The sequence below is a fragment of the Bombus pascuorum genome, chromosome 3 (assembly GCF_905332965.1).
Source record: "Bombus pascuorum chromosome 3, iyBomPasc1.1, whole genome shotgun sequence".
Taxonomy (NCBI): Eukaryota; Metazoa; Arthropoda; class Insecta; order Hymenoptera; family Apidae; genus Bombus; species Bombus pascuorum.
Window position 1 is genome coordinate 8,963,760 of NC_083490.1, and position 23,421 is coordinate 8,987,180.

The 23,421-nt window shown below is 34.6% G+C and overlaps 2 protein-coding genes across 4 annotated transcripts in view; one reads left to right on the forward strand and one right to left on the reverse strand.

The window, feature by feature from the left end:
* Window positions 1-9,385, forward strand: part of LOC132905335 (proton-coupled amino acid transporter-like protein CG1139) — a 25,038-nt gene extending 15,653 nt beyond the window's left edge. For both annotated transcript variants that reach the window (XM_060956526.1, XM_060956527.1), the window contains exons 7-10: window positions 128-400; window positions 1,923-2,101; window positions 2,185-2,354; window positions 3,137-9,385. In XM_060956526.1, coding sequence (XP_060812509.1) covers window positions 128-400; window positions 1,923-2,101; window positions 2,185-2,354; window positions 3,137-3,381 — 867 coding nt within the window. In that variant the 3' untranslated portion in view covers window positions 3,382-9,385. The remainder of the gene's footprint in view (window positions 1-127; window positions 401-1,922; window positions 2,102-2,184; window positions 2,355-3,136) is intronic.
* A 2,567-nt stretch (window positions 9,386-11,952) lies between these two features.
* On the reverse strand, window positions 11,953-22,901 carry LOC132905017 (LIM/homeobox protein LMX-1.2-like). Of its 2 annotated transcripts, XM_060955920.1 has the most exons (5): window positions 21,083-22,900; window positions 16,627-17,046; window positions 13,201-13,506; window positions 12,731-12,829; window positions 11,953-12,234 (listed from the first exon to the last, which is right to left on the reverse strand). In XM_060955920.1, exons 1-5 carry the CDS (start codon window positions 21,204-21,206, stop codon window positions 11,975-11,977), a joined length of 1,209 nt encoding a protein of 402 aa, XP_060811903.1. In that variant the 5' UTR covers window positions 21,207-22,900; the 3' UTR covers window positions 11,953-11,974. The 2 variants fall into 2 exon arrangements, with proteins under 2 accessions (XP_060811903.1, XP_060811904.1); XM_060955921.1 differs by lacking the exon at window positions 12,731-12,829 and having other exon boundaries at window positions 21,083-22,901.
* Between the last annotated feature and the right edge of the window lie 520 nt (window positions 22,902-23,421).

Here is a 23,421-nt window from a genome sequence, read left to right on the forward strand (position 1 = left end):
ACGTAAATGAAAGAGTTAATTAATAAGAAAAAGAAAGGAAAAATGGAAAAAGATAATTCTTTGATTGGCATAACCGTTCGAAATTTATTGATATCCTTGTCTTTTGTTCTTCTGTTGATAAATGTAGGTGGCAGACCAGTACTGGGAACCTTTGGATGTTAAAACCCATATGCTGATTTTATTGCTACCGCTGATTTTGATCAATTACGTTAGGAACCTCAAATTACTGGCACCGTTCTCCACCTTGGCGAACGCAATCACGTTCGTTGGACTGGCGATGATCTTAGTGTACATGTTTGACGATCTACCGTCGATCAGCGAAAGGGAAATGTTTGGCACACTGAAAAATTTCTCACTCTACTTCGGCACCACGTTATTCGCTCTGGAAGCTGTCGGAGTGGTAAGTTTAATTCGCGTTTCGTTTCTCTCTTCCCTTTGTCTTTTTCCCCTTATTCTATGTCGATCGATGTTTAATCGTTTCATTGTTTTTACGTATAACATTTACTTTAAATTCATTTTTGGAACTAGTTTCGTAGACTCAGAAGAGAATCGAGAGTCTGATTCATTTTTAAGTCTTCCTTTTTTATTGTCTGCCGAATATTCTAAGTTTTGATCGTTTCTACACGTAAAATTGAAATCCGTGTCTCCTCGGGACAATTTTTCTTCGGTACAATTGATTTTTATTTTGCTTTTTCGTTAGCTTCCTTTTCTTAGTTTATTTTCTCTTGAAAGTTACGGAGTGGACGTTGACTAATTCTTTTTAACCGATATCGTAAAGAGTTTAGTTTGAAATCGAATAGTAATCTACAAAATTCTATAGAATTTTTTGAACTGTCTAAAATTCCTTATGGAATCTTTAATTTTATAGTCTCTTTATCATCGTAAACCGTTTATTGAATAATTAACTATTAAAACCAACCCTATAAACAATTTACAAACCTTTCCCTAAATCGACATTAAAAAATCCCACAATTAAGTGAAGCTATTTTCCTCGAAATCTCTTCTTTCAATTTTCAATTTCTCCAATCGTAGAACAGAAAGATCGTTTTAAAAATCTTAAGCATTAAATAATCATTCATAGAAACACGAACACGTGATCGAAAGAAACGTAAATAGAATATTTTCTACTACGACGAAGACACGCAATTTAGAACAATATATCGCTCGACGCGTGGCTTTTTCAATTTTACCATACGTACCCTCGATCGATCTATCATTTGGCCTCGTCGATCATTCCCTGTGACTGTTGGGCAGAAACGAGTAGCCAGCGCTTAGAATAGATCAACGGCGCCGCTATATCGTTAATAAACAAATAACTGGCCACTTACGGAACAACTTTGAGATTGTCGTGATCAGATCATCAGTGCGTCAATGCAATCCCTGCTGTTATTTCTCAGATGTTCTCAGCCGCTAACGAGGATCACAGTGATTCTCAGATTCCATTCGACACATTCAGATCGTTTTTAATCATAAAAATGCAGACTGCGAGGATTATGAAAATTCAGTTACCAAAATTATGAAAATTAAGGAAGTTCGCTTATGAAAGTTACGAAAATGCAGATCTTTTCATTTGATTAAAACATTAATTTAATTTAATCAAAATTTCCTTACAAATTTATGATTTGTATTCATGATTTATGATCTGACTAGCAATTGTTTAAACATATTTTTCAAGAAATAATGTACGAATAAGTACTATTTGAATAATTTAGATGTAAAAAGGCACGTGCTAATAAAAAGTCGTTTTAAAAAAGAATGATAATTCCAAAGGATCCCTGTTTAACTTTTGAATATTGTAATAAGAGCAAAATAAATTGAACGTGTATTGTTCAAATAACCGTGACACCATAAATACAGTATTTTCAAAGTTAGAATTTTTCTTAAAAGAAAACAACCACGTAAAAGATACTTTTCCATTGCAGATAATCGCACTGGAGAATAATATGAAGACTCCACAATATTTTGGAGGGTATTGTGGCGTTTTGAACATAGGAATGACGGTAATCGTAGCCCTGTATATTCTTATAGGATTTTTCGGTTATATAAAATACGGATCTGACGCTAGTGGTAGCGTTACTTTTAATCTACCTGCGGATGAAGTGTAAGTGAATTTTGTTTTACGTTAGTTTTCGTGAAACTACTATTTTTTAAAGTTACCATAATATTTAATTTTCATCCTTACAGAATGGCGCAAAGTATCAAAATAATGTTCGCGATCGCCATTTTTATCACGCACGCCCTTCAAGGATACGTTCCAGTTGATATTATTTGGAACACTTATCTCGATCAAAAGATACAGAAGAGGAAAATCTTCTGGGAGTACGTCTGTCGGACTGTTATCACTTTAGCCACATGTAAGTTTACCAAGGGAATTCCGGGGTTCGAGTTTTAATCGTATTTTTATCGCTGATACTTTCGTTAATTAGTATACGGTATTGGTAATACTAACAAAAACGCGATTGAAACTCGAAAAATTATAAAAGGAAAATTGTTCTGTATATAAAATGTGAGAAAATAAGAGATTTTAATATCGAGATTAATTTTTATTAGTAACATTAATGAAAACCATAGAACCCTAAATACGTATGCCGATGGATTACTGCGCAAAGAATTTTTATACGCAACAAATAATTCTCCACTGTTTCTTTGTGCCGTGTAAAATTCACATTTAAATTTATTTCACAAATTTGTCAAAAATAATATTTCTGTTCCTTTTTTCCTTCGTTTTGTTTCAATTATTGAACGTCGCATAAGCCACTTGTATTAGCGACACAGGAGCGAGGTTTACAGTTTGTTGTACAGTTTTGCAGTACGTTTTTATACATTGTATTTAGGATATACGAAGATATTTTCAAGAATCATAATTCACCTCTATTTTACATTCCCAGAAATCAATGTACAATTCGTACTGAATTTTATAATTTGATAAAGACAATACGATGCAAATTATCTAATTGCAACATACCATTGAACCCTTCAACTATTTCCCTCGCTGAAACGCTAAAAGTGGACATACGACGATCACGTAGTAAGCCATCGACATTTTATACGAAAGGTGTGCTAACATTTATCAATTTGAAAGTGTATGTTATCCAATCATAGTGAAGATTAACAATCAAAAATATTCTTTTTCCAGTCACGTTGGCCATCACAGTTCCCAGACTGGCCCTCTTCATCTCCCTGTTCGGTGCTCTCTGTCTCTCCGCCCTTGGCATCGCGTTCCCAGCGATCATCGAGATCTGCGTGCTCTGGCCGAACCGAGACTTCGGGCCTTGCATGATCATGTTCATCAAAAACATATTTCTAATCGTATTCGGTCTCTTGGGCCTCGTGATCGGCACGTACGTCAGCATCGTCGAGATAGTAAGGTCATTCAAGTGAAGTTCGCGAGCGATATTTAGGCAGGCACGATCGAAGGAAGGCAGACAGTTTGGTGAAGAGGTAGGAAAAGCAAAAGAGAAAGAGAGGCGAAGAAACGAAGAGTTTGGGAACGAGCTTGTTCGAGTATCGAGGACGAAGTCACGGCTTCGTTACAAGTTCTATAGCTTAATGAGCGGCGCCTTTTAGGTAGACAGGTTATCTCCAATGCGGCTGGGAGTCGTTCTTAGTGAAAACATTCGCGAGCAATGCATTCCGGAAATGCTTCTCGTCCCGCGTGATCGCCGCCATTGTTAGAGCACTTAGGCCGAGTTTAGATGTTTTATTAAGAGTTAACGGCGAAGAGTCGTTCAGTGTTGGGTTAAAGAAATATCGTGGAAGTCGATGGGGCTCTTCGACGTTCTTTCGAGTTTAATTGGAATTGGCGGTTGCTGATGGAATCTTAATCTACGTGTTTATTAACTAAATGCGAGATTATACTGTTGATTCCATTTAGCTGATTGTTAAGGGTTCTAGGTTCGAATCGTGACGAATGTTTGTAGAAATTTTAATAATTGATAATTGATGTTATTATAACGTATATTGCGTATTGGGGGAGGAACGAGATCGGAAGAGGGTTGTTCGAGAGACTCGATGGAAAAGTGGTGGATTTTTTCCAGAAATGATCAGATGAATATAGAAAGTAATTTATGTATAACGATGAATTCTCTTACTTTTGTTTAAAAGGTTCTTTTATATTAATGTTTGATTCTATCTCTCGTATAATATTCTCGAGTTGGAAATTTTGTAACTTGAAGAACCTTTCGTCCGAGTCTCTAATTTAATAGAATATACTATATTTAAATGTTTGTTTTCAATTACGCTACGAACTTCTAAAGGAACGGATCCAGGATTATTGGTATATCGTAATCGGTACATCGAATTTCAGGTTTCAGGGTTTAGCCGTGTGCTCTTAACGCATGAAATTTGGCCTAGTTTGGAATGGAGAAAAGTGCAGATATATCATTCCAGTCAAACATAGTCCTTGATGAATTTGAAAATTCCACATTATCGTTCAAAAGGCCTCTAAACAGTTTCTAAGCTTCCGATACAATAGTCGGATTTTTTATATAGATCATGAAAATATCGAGCAAACAGTGATTTATAAATCTGTTGATAAAAGTAGCAAGATTTCGGCTATCTTACTATTCTTCTGTAAGGCGATTAATTGTATAAGTAATGGAAAGGAATGTTTCACATATGCAAATTGAAAAATTATAAAAAGAAGTATTGATCTATCAATTAAAAAATTGCTCGCGGAGACAAAGATCAGTGAAAGATAATTAATTAATCATAAATATAAAAATGAACAGAGCCTTACACAGGGACACGACTTATATACAAAGTTTTCAACAAATCTGATCGTCATAAACAAAATCGTAGTATTCACAGCTATATGAATGGAAAAGCTTCCCTTTCGAACTAGAAGTATATTAGGTGAAACGAATATCGTCCATTTAAATAATACACGCAAAGAAGAGTGCCCCAGTAACACGGTGCCTATGTAAATGATTAATACCTAGCTCACTTTAGTTGCACTGCCTGAGAGCATATTAAACAGAACAAATGTGTTCTTTCAATTGCTCTTATAATCCGAAAGTATCTGAATTAATTACACGTAGAAAGCCAAGTAGACGATCTATAAGGTTTAACGTCGTAGATGATTAAGACGCGTAATTTTACAAGCCAATTCTAATTCAAAGGTACAATTATTAACGATTGTTTATGAAATTGAATTGAAATGTTCAACCATTCGACTTCCATTTTATGTGCAATTTTACACGTGGTCTGTTTCAAAAGTAACATTGCTTCATTCATAATTTAGATTTGTTTTGGAAAAATATCTCGAACTTTTCAACTACTTTAAACAAATTTCTAAGAACTTTGCATTTTATTTCTAATACAATTAATTTGGTTTTTAATTCAAATTTTTGCAGAAATTGATCTCCAATGTAATTTTTTAACCGTTTAAAGAGATCAATCCTTAACAGTTGTCTGATAAACTACGTAATCTACCTCAGTATTTTCAGAAATTCTTTTTCTCGAAAATTTCCGTAACTATACTTTTAGAAAAGATCGTTGATCTATAATTCAAATTTATAAACAGAAATATCTCCGAGAAATATGTTTCCAATTATTTTAAAGAAATAAATCCTGTATTCTATCTGTGTATTAAAAAAAAAATCTTTTCCACAAATTCTTCAAACTACAGATGCAATTTGATTACTTTTGGAACAGGTTCGTGATATCAAGCGATTGTTAGGTAAAATCATACGATGCCTAACACTGAACATAGAGCGCTCTTCGGAGGAAAAAGAAACCAACAAAAAAAAAAAAAAAAAAGAAGGAAAATAATAAAAAAAAATGTGGAAGAACCGTCGCGATAAACGAAAACCTGTGATCGAAGATTTTATAGAGGAACGAACGTTGCATTTCTACCGAATTGTTGATTGTCGTCGTTGAACGAGTTTACAGACGTACATACGGGTGTTAATTGTTCTTCAAGCACGAAACCGAAATATGTTTTTGTATTTCGTTCAAGAGCTTTTCTTTCGTTCTCGATGATACGAGTACTTACGTTCATTCGAATGTGATTCAAATGTTGACGAAAAAATTGGATTCCTTATATATCTCATTAGAGAAAGCACAAGATTGGGAAACCGTGCAAGAATTTGTACTAGTATTACTGAAGAAGTGACTATAAATATCGAAAAAGTAACGTATAGTCATTGGTTATATACATTGGCGACAAGATTCGATTCTTTGTATTTTTGGTTGAAAAGGACATTCAATTAGAAAAAAGATAGAAACTTGAGTTGATATTACTTACGAGGATGCTGGTGACTAAAAATCAGGAAAATAGCGTATAGTCACTGACTATAGGCATTATCGAAATTCGTATTTTTAACCGAAAGGAGTTTTAAGTTGAAAAAGTTCGCAAGAATTGAAATTGGTATTAAATAGGAGAAAGACTGGTATAGTCACGAAGTCTATCCGAGCCAAAAAATTTAATTTTTAATATAAAATGATTTACAGTCACGACTATAAAGTGAGGAATCCTATATTTTTATTGACTATACGATCTAGGTCAAAGAAACATTTTTGTTGAACATAATGATATTTATAATTACGACTATAAGACTTATAATTATTGATTACGAAGAAAAGTTTCCATTTTATATCATTTTATAATAATCTGTTATATAAACAGGGTGTAAAATAGGTAGTTAAACTATGATATCGTATCTTGCTCTTCCTAAGAATCGACAACATCATATGAACATATATGTAGAGATTCAAACAAACTTTCTTTACGATGAGAAAAGTGATAGTAATACTATGTCTGAAACCACGTGTGAAATAATGATCTTTTTCCACGGTGAAAGCAAAGTTTAACTAACCTATATCGACTGCACGAATCGATTATCTCCAATCCGAGCCAAAAACTGGCAAATTCTAATCATCTCGAATTTGCCCAACCATAAACAATTATGTACTCTCTTCAAACAAAAAAGAAGGTTAAGTAATTGTTGAGCGATAACTGAGAATAAGATTTTACACGCAAATTACGTTAGATTGCGGATTTTTACGCATTTATGATAAATTTTAGGTGAAGAAATTCACACAATGCATATGATATACATAAAGTATTCAAATTTGAATACGCGTCATAATTTTCAGTGGACGAAAAAATATTACCATGCCTTGAGCTTCTTTAGTTTTTTTTGTAAATATATGAAATTACATAAAAATTCGCAATTTAATTATTCTACAGAAATATAGAGACAGAGAATCTTGTCAACGTTTGAATCACTTGTGCGCCATGATCGTACGCTAGGACGAAGAAAAACAACGAGACACAAACGGCCAACAATAATAAATAAAAGAAGGAAGGTCTAACCTATAAGCCGGCTGACGCCAGCAATGAAAACCGTAGCTCATCGTTAATGCCTTATTTTCTATTCGTTCGTGGCGTTTGTATAATGCATGATACTTGCGGCTGCGAACCAAGCAGGCTGAATCAAAGATCAAAGTTTAATAAGGAACAAACGTACCGTGAAAACGAGACGCACCGCTACTTCTGTACCAACGTCACTGCCGGGAACTCGCTCGGGTCATCGCGCGTCATGATGACATACACATACAATGACACGTTAAATAACACACGAGTGAAATTGAAAGACCGGTCGCGACCTCCTCGTTGAACGATCCGCGAGAAACGACATCTCGTTCGACATTCACGCGGGATCGACACGAAAAGTCCCGACGCCACACGGATTCTCTCGAATCCTCCTCTCCTCTCCTTCGCGCTTTCGACGGGGCTACATACAATCGACGATCGCACAATCGTTTTTACGACCTTCCGTTCGATTTTCGTTCGCTGCCTCTGGGACGCTGACCGAAAACGAAAGCTTCGCTCGGTTTGCTTCTTTTCGATATTAATCGATCGTCAGTGACGGATCTAAAAGCTTTTCTGGGTGAGGGAGTTGTTTAAAAATACGTGAGCATATTTTTAATCTTCTTTTGCAAGGTTTAAGATCTGCTTGTAATTTGTATTTTAATATCTCTATCTGATACTGTAAACTAAATAACTAAATTTACATTAACTGTATACTTGACAAATTTTCAGAATGTGACACAATATTCTTACATTTTATTACTCTTAGGGGATGCCCCTATCGCTCACCTCTTGATCCGCCATTGTCGATGGTAGCTACTATCGATTCTTTTTCTTCGATTACTCTGGGCAATATCGTTGATCGATGAAACTGTTACAGATGACACTGTTGCTGGTATTAAACGTTTTTTTAAGTATTATTATTAAAGATTCTTTTCAATTATTTAATTATAAATAATAGAAGAATATTAAATATTCTTTTACTATTAGGTTGTTGCATAGTGAATGATGTTTCGAGATAATTTAAACAAGTTCATATTTTTGTACTGCATATTGTACTTTTGAAAACACTAAAATTAATTATTTTAAAAATATCGTCAAACCAGTGAAAGAAAATAGACTGAAGTCATTTGAACAAGGTAATACGTACACAAAAACAATTGTTGAATGTTTTATGATTTCGAAATGGCCGAAATAAGAGTTCAAAGTAAAGTGACATTTATTTGTTATGCAACAGTCTGATATTAACCTCTTCGGTGCGATCGTTGACTTTAGCTATCAGATACAATCATACTTATATAGTGACAATAATCGACCATTTATGACTATCCTCGTCTATAGTGTCATAATTATATAAGTAAGATAATATTTAACTTTTCCTTTGCATTATTCCTGTTTTTAATATATTTTTCTATTAATTCAAAACAAATAGAAAATTCTACACAGAACAATAATGTTTTATTAAAAAAAACACGTGTTACCAAAAAGTAATTATACTAAAATGACTATCATACCGAAGAGGTTAGAAATACTTCCCTCTCATTTCAGTAGCATTTTAACGTTCGTTGCTTTGTTAAGTATTTCATAATAGATAAATGTTGTAATATCGTTGTTAATAATCAAATGTTAATTAAATATTGAATGGTTAGGAATAATGATATTATAGTATATAGAGTTGCACGTTGGAATGAGAACTGTAGTAAACTGAGAAAGAATTGCAAAGGCGATATTGCTCGTTGCATTAGACGTGTATTATAATACGTATATTGTTAATGGTTCCTGTTGAAAATTTTCGAAGGGCAAAAATGAAAATCGAAAATCGTACTTATGGATTTCTCACGATTACGGTAACGATTGGTGCAATTAACTTCGCGTCTACGAAGCGTTTTTAATCGTTATTTGCCGACTGCGCCGACTTTTAAGTCAGGAAACGATCGTCAAGAGTTGTATGTTTCTAAAGATTTTTTCTTAAAAGATCTGCATTTTTCGCGCATATTTTAAATCTGAAGTTTTCTTTTTTTGTTTATTTTTGGTCATTATATTTCTGATATAATAAACTCTCTATTCTTACCCGGCCTGTCTGACTTATTTCGAGCCTTTCTCCTGCGACCTTCGAAATATGCGTGTATGATTAGATATATTTTAAAACCTTAATAGTAATTTTTTTTATAGTAAAATATTTTTTAGCTTGGACAAAAGAAACATTAATATAGATTTTTTTATTGTTAAGAACTTTCGATAGGTGTAGCGAGATTTATGAAGGTTTTTCAAGCGTTAAAAAAGAAAAATAAGTTTAAAAAATATCTATCCATAACAATCTGTCGTAAATAATACTGAAATTTTTTCATTTCGAACAAAAAGTATTTTTTAGCTTGAAAAAAAAGAAATAGGTAAATTGTTTAGATACATAAATGACTAAAGAAATACCTAATTAACTACCCTCAAGAATTTTCTAAATAATTATGTATATAAACGGTAATCAAAAAAGTCTGAAGAATATGTGTATAAATATAGATCTTCTAAATCTTTTTGAAGTAAGTGATTTTAACTATTAGCTGTTAAATAAATAATAATAACTTCTTATAACTAATTACTTCTAAGTTTATTTAAAATAATATTTAAATATCCCGGGCCGTAAAGATAAATTAAACATTTATTATTCAAACAAAGACTCGATGTTCATTTCTCTCAAACATACTTAGTAACTAATAATCGTCACTCTTTTATCAATTGATAATTATTTATCAGTGTTGATGTATAACGACATAATTTGTCATATAAAATATTGTAAAATTCTATCTTCATATTTTTCTTCTTTTTCTATCATTTTGATTATTTCTAAAAACTACAATAAATTGCTTTATCGATTTATTATAATAATTATGAAATGAATAAAATTATAACCTAATATATCCAATTGAGTGGATATCGAACTTTTTAATATAATCGTCGTTATCGTACGACTGGTGAAAAATAAGAAAAGAGATGAAAAGAGGATATAAAGTAATGATTGTTTAGCCAAGAAAACACTTTTTCTTTTTTATACAATGTATTGTAATTTTAACTAATTCACATGATTCCTAGTAAATGGTTCTTGTCGAACCTAATAGTTCGGCTATTAATTTTCCTGTAACTCATACTGCAATGCTACGATCTGCAAGTCGACCCTTTCTGAATCAATTTTAATTCATATAAACATGTGTCGTTTTCTTCCTACTTTTTAAAAATCAAGAAACATTTTATCTTTCCTATTATATTCCTTCCTCTTTAAAATAGAATGCAGTCAAACAATTTACAAAATTTATTTCAGAAATTGATCATTACATGTACTGAAATCTTTCCACAATTAACGACAAGTTTCGTTATTTAGTGTTATTATCACCTTAATTCATACTAATTAATTCATTCGTTAAAATTTTTTCTTAAATTTCATTATGAATTTCTCTAATATTTCAATTAATTGTTTAATATTCCTCGAATATTAATCCATTAAAATATCCAAACATTGGATAGTTCAAGATTTAACTTAATAAGTGTCTGAACGTTTTCTTTTGGTTTCATTTTATTCAGAGAGGGTCAACGGAATTACTTTGACACATTGCAAAAAAATGCCGACACAGAAAAATCTCAATTCGTAATCGACGAATCACGTTTGTTAACAACAATCTGCCGAGGCAGAAATAAGAAACGAACGTACGTCGATATTTAGATTTATATAATTTAGATCTGTATAATTTCGCTGGAAACCGAGGGGTACATCATCATCGTTTAATATTAAATCGAATTGCGATATACCTTACGCTTCAATGTCCTCACCACGAGAATCATCTCAATTAAATGGTAGCACTGAGAACGATAATCGAGCAGCGATGATAAAGGAAAATCTTCCGTACAATATCTTTTTCCAAACGTCGAAAAAAAAGGAAATAGGGAAAGAGGTTAATGTAATAACAAAATAAATTGATTTAAGAATGCAGAGATGCTTGGGAATTTAAAAAGGAATTCAGAAATTTTTAAACTTGAAATATTGAATATTCTGTACAATTCTCTTCTTTGAAAAACAAACTATTTAATCTTTCAAGAATAAAACAACGAAACCATAAACGAAATTTAACAAATAGAACAAGAATCAGAAGTAAAAATAATAAACCCTATTGAAAACAGAAATAAAGAAACGACTAAAAAGTCCAAGCATTAAAAAAGGGAGAATTGAGAAATGTCAATAAATTAAATAACCATACGTTTAATTATACTATCCAACAAATATGACTGTATAATATTGTAAGACAACAAATTAGACAGAGGAAACAACCTAATTAAAATATACCAATAAAGCTAAACTTCCGATGATATTTAAGTAAACAAATAAAACAAATAATGCATTGGACAAATAACAAAAAAAAAAACAATTATAAATAATAAGTAAGTAAACGAAAGGAAGAGAATAACGATTGTCAGAAAACGATACTGTACGGCGTTCTCCATTTACTTCGATTCGCGAACCAGAAGATAAGAAGGACACATCGCCCAGGGGCCAGCTACGTCGACGACGCAGAGGAGAACCAGTCGCGAGAAAAAGAGCAGAACATCGTTTCATTTCTTCTTTTTTTCCATTTTTTTTCCTCGTCTTTTACGTCTTTCTTCTTTTCTTTTCGCGGATTACGCGTGGTCACCACTGAAGTAACTACTCTGCATCATAAAAAGTTTGTCGATGGGATTATGAATCGCTGCGTGTAAACTCTGGGACAACGGGGGCGCCTCGTGGGACGTTGGCCCGTGGTGGGAGTGGCTGCCAGCTTGATGGCCACCCTCCTGGCCGCCACCACCCTCGTTCTCGCCTATGTCGAAGCCAGCTTCCGTACCATCCAACGACAGATCGCTGCTACAGAAGCTCTCGCCTGAGTGGCCTGGATAAGCGTCTGAAATTAACGGTCGCGTTGATTACAGATTGGTGAACCATAGAGAGGGTTAATGAGGACAATCTAGGTTGTCCATGAGGTTTGGCAGTTATGCAAATGTTTTAGAAATTTTGAGGAATTTTTAATAGTTAAAAGTATATACTCTTTGATAGGGAGCTTTGATGGACTTTCCAAGATATCCTTTGAACGTTTACGAGTTTTCTTTGTTTTGTTTTGTAAAAAACAGCTTTGATGAGTAGTTTCTTGAGAATTTTGTAAGTTCTGGAATTGCTGTCGAATTTTTTTGAAGAATTAATTTCGATAAGGTAGAATTTCGATGAAGCTTCAAAGGTGTCGTTTGCAAATTTGGGAGGAGCAAGTTTCTATAAGAGAGAATTCTTTTGGACGCTTTGAAAATTTTCTTTGGGATTTTTGTAAATTTCCAAAAAATTTGAACAATCCAATTATTATCCGTGGTAGGTTATTTAATGATTTTGTACGGCTAGAAGAAACTTACCGTCAGGCGAGTACGGGTTATTGGGGTTGAGCGGTTGGGTGCTTGAGGGGAAGCTAGAAGATTCCCCGTCGCGCATGTTCATGGCGTTCAAGTAATGACCTGCGAACGAGATCAAACGATTGGCATTGTACCGACAACACATTTATCGAAGCCCCATTAACCAGTCTTCGCGAAACGTTAGACAACGATAGAAAGTCACGATAGAAATTAAAAACATCGATGAAACTAGAGCGAAATAGGACAAAATCAATTTTCCTTAATGTATTTCTTTTCTATCTTCTACCGTTTCAGGGCTATAGTTTGTTCCAGTTACTTAACACACCCTATATTTGTTTTTAAATTATTTATAAAATAATTAAGTAATAATATTTATAAATAATTAAGTCTAAGATAAGAATAAATTGAGGGAGATGTAAAAAAAATAAGAAGGTTTACTAAGGGGATTCAATAAAGAATAACAAAGTCCTTACTGTGATCGCTATGAGGACTCTCCGTTCGACGTTCCTCCTTCGGCTCCTTATCGGATCCAGGCTCGGTTTTCGCTTTCCTCTGCAACTTCTTCATCTTCGCCCGCTGGTTCTGGAACCAGACTTGAACCACGCGCACGCTGAGGCCTGTGTCTTTTGCCAAGGCTTCTCGAACCTTTCGACAGGGTTTCGGTGACACCTCGAACGACGCTTTGAATTGGCGTCTTTGCGCCGACGTGAGGATCGTCCGCGGTCGTTTGGGACCCCGACGACCATCGCGGGGCCGATTATCGTCCAGTAAATCATCGTCTGTAAATTAAGTTCGTTTCTTCAAATTTTTATCTGCATTAATTACTTCATTGAATTTTTAATATGTCTGAGGATCAAACATAACAAGCGTAGGTGAAGTAAAATTGTTGCCTGAAATGTATCATTCATTAGAAGTGGAATTACTTTTTGGTAACATGGAATCAGGTTATCGAAGATTTGCCAAGAATAGTTTCATAGGAGATGTAACAAAGGAGATGTAACAAAGATGTGACAAGTGGATGTTGAAAAAAAAGATAGAGGACAAACTGATCGGTGGAAGTACAACTTTCGACTGAATAAAAAAGACTAGGGAAGAATCATACGGGAAGAGATTTCAATGGCGAGAAATTGAGATTCAGAAGTATACATATGGAAGAGCGTACTGATGGCATTTAGAAAGGGAGAAAAATTGATAATGGAATGGAAGTGGAATTTTTAAAAAGTCTATACTATTGGATGTACATACAATTACATGTAAATATAGATATACGTGGAGGAAACGAACAAAAGAAGAAAGACCGATAGCTAAGATATATTTAGAACTGAGAGGAAACACTGTCGGAAAGAGTATGTTGATAACGTTCGTTTGTAATAACGGATTATGTTAGGAAGTTTCGATTGACCCGAGATTATTTAACGCACGATAATATTATAATTCGAATTATCAAATTCTTTTTTTAAATCAAAAACATCAAAGAGACTTGAACATTTCCCAAGAATGAAATCACGTTAATAACACAATCGCAGTCCAATCGAATTTTTCCTCACGAAATTGTTCGCAAAAGACAGATTTAGAAAATAATTCCAATAAAGTCGTGACTAACAAACTGCTCTCCCATCGATTTCACCATAACTTTCCTTCAAAGCAATCGCAAACTAACTCCACGTATTTACGAAAGAACTTGAAAAAATGATCTGTCAGAGAAATCACGAATACTAATCCTTTTATTCTCGTTTCTAGATTGGCGTTCTTCTATTCTCCATTATTTTTCTCTGTCCAATTCATGGAAGAATCGTTTCTAATTACGCTTGGTTTAAGTGTATTTACCTTGAAAAGAGAGACAGCCTTGATTCAAAATTCCTGCAGGTTTTTACTTTGGATGTCTTTAGATAGTAGTAGTACAACCTGCGAACAATGCAACAAGGTATGTACAATACGTTCTCGTACGTTTCGTCGATTATTTCATCTCGTTTGTCAATTTTTCTGTTCTTATCTTTATTTCTCTAACGATCCGTTTAATTCGTCTTTTCCTCATCTTTTATTATCATTATCGCTAATTTTACCATTTATTCGTCTATTATTACTGCTTTTCATTCTATCATTCGTTCATTACTATTTTGTACTCTTTACTATTTTGTTACTATTTTTTTTTTTTTTTGGAAGACAAATCGACTCGTTGAATATAAGCGCGAGTTTGATCGATGTTTCGGGAGATAAAATCTGTATGAACGAAACTACGTAAAACCATTATTTGGACAATTTTCTCGTTTAAAGTAACGTCAGTCGATATATATTGTCCTGAACGGACCGCCAATCTCGGTACTAGCGAAATCGATAATAAACAGAAATCGTGATAGTCGAGCAGTTTGCTGTCGAATGTTCCGATTCCACGGAGATACTATATCGCTTTACACCTGTAAATTCACGTTATCGTATACGGTATCAAAACGGTGGATTTTCATAGTTTGCTTCGTTTGGTAATATTTAGAAAACGGTGACCAGAATTTTTACATTTAGCCGTAGAAAATGGCACGCACATGTATGGAGAACAGCATGCAGAAAGAATCTTCATGAATAAGATAATATTTTTAGTAAATTATAAAAGTTTCCAATCCTAGGAAATTAAAAATTTACCGTTTACCATCGTTAACACTAGAACTACCGATAGTTAACACCAAGCTATTTCTAAATGGCTGGTCTTTAAAATTCTAGGAAACTAAAAATTTACCATTTACCATCGTTAACACTAGAACTACCGACAGTTGACACCAAGCTATTTCTAGAAAAAAAACAGTCAAAATGGCTGGTCTTTCAAAAATACGTAATAATAGAACATTTTTATATTTATTGGTTTATTACTTTCTCAAAGAAGGAATTCCATGTTATGTAGTACATGTTTGGTATTATTATTCCATCTGGGACCATAATCCCCAAACCAGGGTTGGAACGTATATAAAATTGTAGAAAGTCATTTTGGTGTGGTAATTCTAGTGTTGATATCAAAGCGTTAAGAACAACTGGCTGCGATCTATCTTTTGAAACTGAGAATTGTGAAACGAAATGAAACAAAAATATGAAGAAGCGCATATACGATGATGGAGAAGCTGATATGCTTTAATAAGACAATCATGCTCCTATAAACGATTACACCCACGTCTTACGAACAAAGAACGAAAAGTACCGAAGAAATGGAAGGCGTCGTTTATCCCTATTTTAATTCAGAAAAATTAGAGAAGCAAGATTGCAAAGAAAAATACTAAACAACTGGAAAACGTGAAATTGACATCGATGAAACGCAATATCTTGACTTTGATTCTAATCCAAAAATTGGAGAATAACTCGCCAAATGAAAATATCGAAGGGGAAGGAACACTATAAAAAAAAAAGAAATTTAAGTAAAATATACATATAAAGAAGCTACTTAAGCTGACAAAATGGAGTAACTTTTTATAAGCATTTTACTCGAGGAGGATCGTGGAGGATCGTTTTACTGTAGGACGATCGTGGTTCATAAGTTAGGCCCGCAGCAATCCACGCAATCGAACCTGATTTTTCTTTCTTTAATGTGAAGGAAACAATCTAAGCTAATCGTACCTTACCACTATTAGAATCGCAATCCTATACAAATACACATATAATTTCATTTTTAACAACTTCTTTCGCGGTAAACGTAACGCAACAAGCAACCCTATAGAAGAAGATTCTTGTCGTAACTTTTGAACCACGACGAGGTGCATGTTACTCAGGATCCTCTCCTATAAGACATATCCAAAATTCAAACAAAGTTATAGTTGAGCCTACTTTTCTGCGCATGATTATCGTGCTATAAAAAGACGTTGAGAAAAGAAAAATAACGAAAGAGATCGACGGAAACTTGAAAGACGACAATTTTCACTAACCTTGAGGACTATTCAGGTACAACTCGTGCTCGTAGTCCCTTCGACAGATCGGTTGTCCTTGACGGAGGAAATACTGGGTGCCAGGAAGTAATGGTTGGCCGCACATGCAACACGCGAAACACTCCACGTGAAACACCAAACCCGGCGCCCTTAATACGAAATCCGAGCAGCTGATCTTCTCCATGCAACGTGCACACTTCACACCGAAGATCCGCTCGTAGTCGGTTCGACAGTAGAGTTTTAGCTCACGGATGAAACAGGAATGCGTAAGCGGTGTCGCACACGCGGCACACGAAAGACATTCCTCGTGATAGTTCCTCCCAGCGACCTGCATCACGTACTTGTCGACTATCGTACGACCGCAACCAGCGCAGATCGTCTCCAGCAGGCCGGACTCCGTTTTTACTGAAACTGACGGCTCTGAAATCATCACGATCGTCACTTTTTTTCTTCTTCTAACACTAGAGAAACGTCAGGAACCCTCAGAATCAATTATTCGATATTGCAAGGTTCTCAATATCGATCGTATACGTATAGTCAATATTCTTCGAAATATATGATACTCGTACTAAAATAATTTTGAAAATTTTTCTAGCTAATGTCCGAGTTTCGTTCCACGAATTTATCTGTGAAAATATATCCCTTCTTAAATGTTACTCCTTAGTACCTGTACGGGCTTTTTTTGTCTAGACAACGTCAAACGAACGTTACGTCTAAACTGTCATCAAATTGCCAATAAATATTTTGAATAAATATGAATACGTATTATCAGCGTTTTGTCAATGTTAATTGACAATCTGCAATGTTAATAATAATATTACTGGTCGTCTGAGGACATCCTAAGATTTAGAACGTAATAGGATAAACATTATGGAACATCCAGACGATCAGTATGTATCACCAATATTATAGGGTTCTTACATTCTGTTTATAATATTCAGAATTCTCAATATTGTATTCGCAATATACAGGATGTAATTAGAACACGTGGAACTCGCTCCGGCAACTGATTATACACCTAAGAATAATAAAAAAATTTCGTATAAACGAATCTTCTGTTTTGATTTTGTGTTATCTAATTAGATAATTAGATTTTCACAGAAGATGCTGAAAATGATTATTTTCCATTTCAAGACAAGCCTGCAATCTTACGTATCTTGTTATGCATCCGATTACACTCTGGATAGTTATTATTGCTATTAGTATTAGTATATATTAAATTGGCATCAATACCACCTAATGATAAAATCCGCAATCACTTAGATGCCAACCCAATAAAAGTTTATTCTATTCTGAAGCTTAGTATTTCGACATTTTTAATAGATGTTGCATACACATAGAATTTATGTGAAATTTATGTTTATGTGAAATTTCCTCATTGCTTTCGATGTATAATCAGCTCCCAAAATGAGTTCGACATGTTCTGTTACACACTGTATATCGATTATCTAATTGTCAGTATTTATTGACAAACTACATTTTTCTCATACGTCCCATACTACTAACGATACATTCAGCTTTGTGTTAGCGTTCGTTCAACGATGTCTAACCAAAAAATAAAAAGCTTGAGCAATCATTATATGAACATTAGCAATGAAGGAAGCAAAGAAGAAAGGGGTATGAGTTAAACTCATAAGACACAGAGTATATTTTTCATTGAATTACCTCGTCAGCATTTCGAACATTGATACGTCAACCTGTTCTCTCAATGTTCGATAATATTGACGATATTATGTTGACAAGATATGTTGATCGTCCGAGAGTCCGTATAATGTTGACAGCTCTGAAATATTGACGATAGTATTGATCCTGAAGGCTCCTTTATTACATAATTCTATTACATAAAATGTATCGAGAGAGTCAAGGATTAAATTATTTATCCTATTTCACTATACATATGTGTCTAATAAAAATATTCAGATGAATGTACATTACATTGTTTAAATAATTTCTAATAGTATCATTTGAATAGATTTATTGTGACAATAAATAGTCATTTGGATAAATTCATTCGTTTGTAAAAAAAGTTCATCATGGAGGTGTTATTACTAAATTTTAACTAGTCAAGGAGTAAATTATTTCTCCTCTTTTACTAATAAACATATCATATATCACATTTAACAATAAATATATAATATATTTCGTTACTGAATAACTTGTTACTGAATGACTTACTTGTTACTGTTAATGAATAACTTGTTACTGAATTTAACACTGCGATCCGTAAATATTAGAAATTTATACTGATTACGTTTATTAGAAAATTCTAACAGATTTTAATTTACGTAGTATTTGACGTTATAAGACACATGCGAATGCACTGTGACTGGAATAACAAATTTACGACAAAATAATGAGTAGAAAATAAAGGCAGCGAGAAGCATTCAATTTATACTAAATATCGTCGGTTTATTAAATACTTATGGCTGTCTACAATGATACAGCTATATAATTGAGCAACAGCAATGTTTATGAACTGACACAGTCCAGAACTACTTATTGTTAGATGAATTTGATATCTAGAAAATTCACCGTGCTTTGTTATTAATCCTCGATAACGACAGGGACTTACAAGTCACATATCCATACGTCCATATGTTTCAGAGCTTACTTTACTTGCTTATCAACGTGCTATCGCATTTTCTACATTCGTATTTTCATCATGTTACTATCGAATGATTGATATGTATCTATTATACTAATCTTCCTTTTTTTTCATAATTTCATAACTAAATAAAATTCTGATTACACCAAATCAAACTATCAAAACGTATTTATAAATCAACTAAAAGAGCGAACTCTCACGAATCATTTTACACATATTTTATAGAACATTAAATGGATCTATATATATTTTACATAAAATTGAATAAGATCTTTGCAAATAGATGTTGTATGTAATAAATCGTCTTGTACGTAACATATAGCAAATTGAAATACATCGTTAGGTAAATTAGATGTAAATTAGTACTAGTAGTGAGAGAGTTTCGATTCGTCAATCAAATATACAGAATCGTAGGAATCGAAGTAGGAAAATGAAATTTTTCTGGCGGATCGTTTTTATCGCGAAAGAAATAAATACGCAACGAGTTATGCCGAATGATATGGCTGTCGGACTGAGAAATGTGATAGCGTTCTGGAGCAGTGCAATATCGCGAGTCCCATGAAATTTGTCCCGTCGCTTATCGATTGTCGATAGTGATAAAGCCAGAGCAGGGCAGAACGCGGTACAATAACTTGCTGTTTACCTCAACTACCACTCAACCGTAACTCAAAACCAAAAACTTAGACTCGTTACATACGACGAGCGATTTTAATATTCAATAATCAATTGCACGTTCTTAAAATTTTTCTGTCATTAGGAGACTCGTATCTTTCAATCATGACATTAAAATTTAAAAAATCAACAAGAATTAATTTGTTACATTTTCCCCGTGTATTCCCCGATTGTATAGAAATCGCTAACGATGTTGCTATGACCAGCTATGTATGCAGCTACCAAGCGACACTACGATAAATTTAAGCGAAAGTGAAATTAAAAAATCAAGAAAAATTGTTCTGTACCATTTTTTCCCTGTATCTTCGATTACTCTACCGTATTAGTATAATCTGAATTAACGACGATTTTATAAAAATCGCAAGAGATTCCTACGGTCACAGACGAGGATTAATAAATTGCTTTGACAGAAAATGTTTTTAATAAAATAATCAACCTCGTCTCACTTGCTTTTAACTATACGTAGGGATAATTACTTTTAATTACTGCACAATAGGACCCGTATAACGAGACCAAAAGGTTGCTACACCGCACCCTATATATAACGATTGCAAAATTGTATAGAAAGTAAAAGTTGCTTAAAAATAAGCGTATGTGACAATAAATTTCACAGGTGCAACGTCATTGCCTGAAACACGCGAGGTAAACAAACAAGAGTAGTATTTGCAATTGTTTCGCTGTCTTATGCTTTGGTGTAAATTTGACTCGATCGTTTCTGAATTCATTGGAAGATTACAATTACGCGTTACGTATTGTCCGATTAATTACGTCTATAGAGAATTAGCCGCGTTGCTTCAAGAAAGAATTTAGTTTAGTTTTTGCTGCGTGGGTTTCGTCTAACGTGAAATTCGTACAATTTCCCGCGTTATAAACGACCCTGCTGTATACAAAAGAAAAGTATGATGACAATGTGTAGAAAAGCGTATATAGCAGAAGCTACGAAATTTCTGCAAAAACTCTTACACGTACGATAAATTAAAAATCGATTGGAAAGATACAACGAACAGAGATCTGGTTAAGAGATACGAATTAACGATGAAAGTCCATAGGTAAGTGAGAAGATAGGTGAACATTATACGAAAGTGGCGTTCATAAAGTGTATATATACTCGCTTTCGACTGTCACTGTGAAAATCAATGTCGTTAGACGAAAACATAAAGGAAGAAAGTTCGTTCTCACCTGCGTTGTTACCGTCGTTGGTAGGTCGAAATGGAATCGGTGGTGCAGCGGAGCCCATAGTTGGTGGGCCCGACTCACTCTGCCGGTTCAAGCTACCAGGAAGCGGAGGGTAGAATTCCAACATGGTTCCTCGTGCCCTCGAGCTGTCAATTTCTCAACTCCTCCCCACCACTTTTTCACAAGCAACACTTTCCGACAATCTTTTTTTCCTTCTCTTCCTTCGATTATCTCTCCTCGGCGACTCCTCTATTCGTTCAATATCACTCTCCGGAAAGAAGAACCAACCAAATTCAGTCACTTTACGTAAAAACCATGAAACAACGAACGTGTCCTGTGTAAAAGCAATGTGAAACTTCTAAGTCCTTGGACTCCACGTCCGTCAAAGTCGATGGATTCCTCTAAAAGAACGTTCTCGAGTCACAAAGAGAAAAATCCAAATTCACAAAAGCGTCACGTTGTCCGATCGTCCGATTGATCAACCCTCTCCCGTCCTTCGACGCGGTGATAGGTCTCAAGAAAAGATCCTGTGAACGATGCCAGGCATTCTCACGGATTTCCAACATCGATGGAAGCTGGATTTCGTGGTTGATACCATCTTCGGCTTCTGTCTTATCTTCCCGTTTTTAGACCACCGTGTTCAAGGGTGGTTTTCTCGTATTAATAGGTCGACGAGACTCGTTGGTATCACGTTCAGACGATGACTGCTTCAACGTATCAACGAGCCGGACTCGCAAGCTTTTTTGACACCAGTCACCACCGCATCGACAGTGAAAATCATCCCTACCTATCGGTCGTAGACGATCGACTGAAGGGTAAGGGTAGAAGGCGGAACGTTTCGAGCAAACTAAGGGAGACCGAGGAGCAAAGACGATTGGTTCGTGCTGGATCCGCCTCTGAACGTAGAGAAGTGGAAAGGGTGAATACTGACCGTGGTGCTCAACCGGATGCACGACGCTTCCGAAGATCAATATCGCACGACAGTGACGTACACTGCTCGTGCAACACATGGGGTGGTTACCTTGAATTTGTTTTCAATTTCCAGTTGACGATTTGATGGTAAGTGCGGTTTCGAGGATGCTGAGACAGGGCTCGACCCCTGGTTTAGATTCTCTTAGTTCGGCCTTGTTACTTTCAATTTATTTTCAATTTCCAATTAGGGATTTGACGATGAGCGTGGTTTTCAGGATGTTTAGAGAGGGTTTAATCGGTGGTTTGAGTAACCTACAGAGCGGCGGTGCGCTAATGTTAAAATTTAGCTGTTTTAGGGATGTTGATTGGAAGTTCGATGTTGCTATCCAGAATTAGGAATTTCTGAAGATTCGATGATTTGATGTGAGGAATATTGAGATGAAATCCGATCGGTGGTGTACGTTCTATTAGTTTGGGGCTTTCAATTTGTTTTCAATTGAAAAATGGCGATGGTGTCGTTCCTGGGATGCTAAGAAAGGACACGATTCGTGCTTTTTCGTATTTTATAGAAAGGCGACATTGTTAAGATTTAAGCGGTTCAGCGATTTTGACTTTGCTATCTTGAATTTGGAATCTTTGTTTGATAATCGATAGTATAATATCGAGGTAGAATTCGTCTGGCAATTTTCATTTCGTTAGAAGAAATTTGATGTCGTGTGAGGTTTCCAGAATGTTTGAAATGAGCTTCAATTTGTGATTTAGGTATTTTACACATAAGTGGTGCGATATTGTTAAGATTTACCTGTCTCGGCAATGTTGATTAAACATTTACAATCGCCCCTAATTGAATCTTGAAATTTAGAACTTTTGAAGATTTGCTGATCGACGATCGTATTAAGAACACCGAGATGGAATTCGATTAAGGATTCAGATTCTATCTCGTCTTCCATCAAAGACTTGAAGCTTCGAGTTAGATATCTCAGTGATAGTTCAACATTACAAGTTCAAATTTCAGAATTCAGAATTCCTGGATTAATCGAGGGTAGCTTTGTCTATGGGATTGATGATATTGCACATTGCGTAAAAGAACCACAGAATGTTATTGCAGTTTAGATATCTTAAAGGCTAAAGTAATCACTTTCAATTGAGACAAACAAGAATCGAAAGCAAGCAAAAGCATCGGGAACAGCTGATAAAACCAACGACCTAAACCACCAAAAAAAAAAAAAAAAAAAAAAAAAAAACGAACAAAAGAAAAATGTATTCTTTTATACATACTTGCCAAAAGTCATAAAAATCAGAAAAGACTAAAAGTAGCATAAAGATAGCATTCAGAGTGTCTTCTTGCGCACGACTACTTCTTGGTCAAGAGGAACATTTCCAAGCAATTCGTCCCGCAAACGCACCAGCCACCCCAAATAAGCGTATGT

Bases quoted from the DNA above. Each gene is read 5' to 3' on its own strand.
- LOC132905017 (XM_060955920.1), bottom strand. From the start codon at position 21,206: ATGTTGGAATTCTACCCTCCGCTTCCTGGTAGCTTGAACCGGCAGAGT. The intron at 17,047-21,082 runs GTGAGAACGAAC...TGATGATTTCAG, and splicing joins CAACGACGGTAACAACGCAG to AGCCGTCAGTTTCAGTAAAA. The intron at 12,830-13,200 runs GTAAGGACTTTG...TCTCGTTCGCAG, and splicing joins GAGTCCTCATAGCGATCACA to GTCATTACTTGAACGCCATG.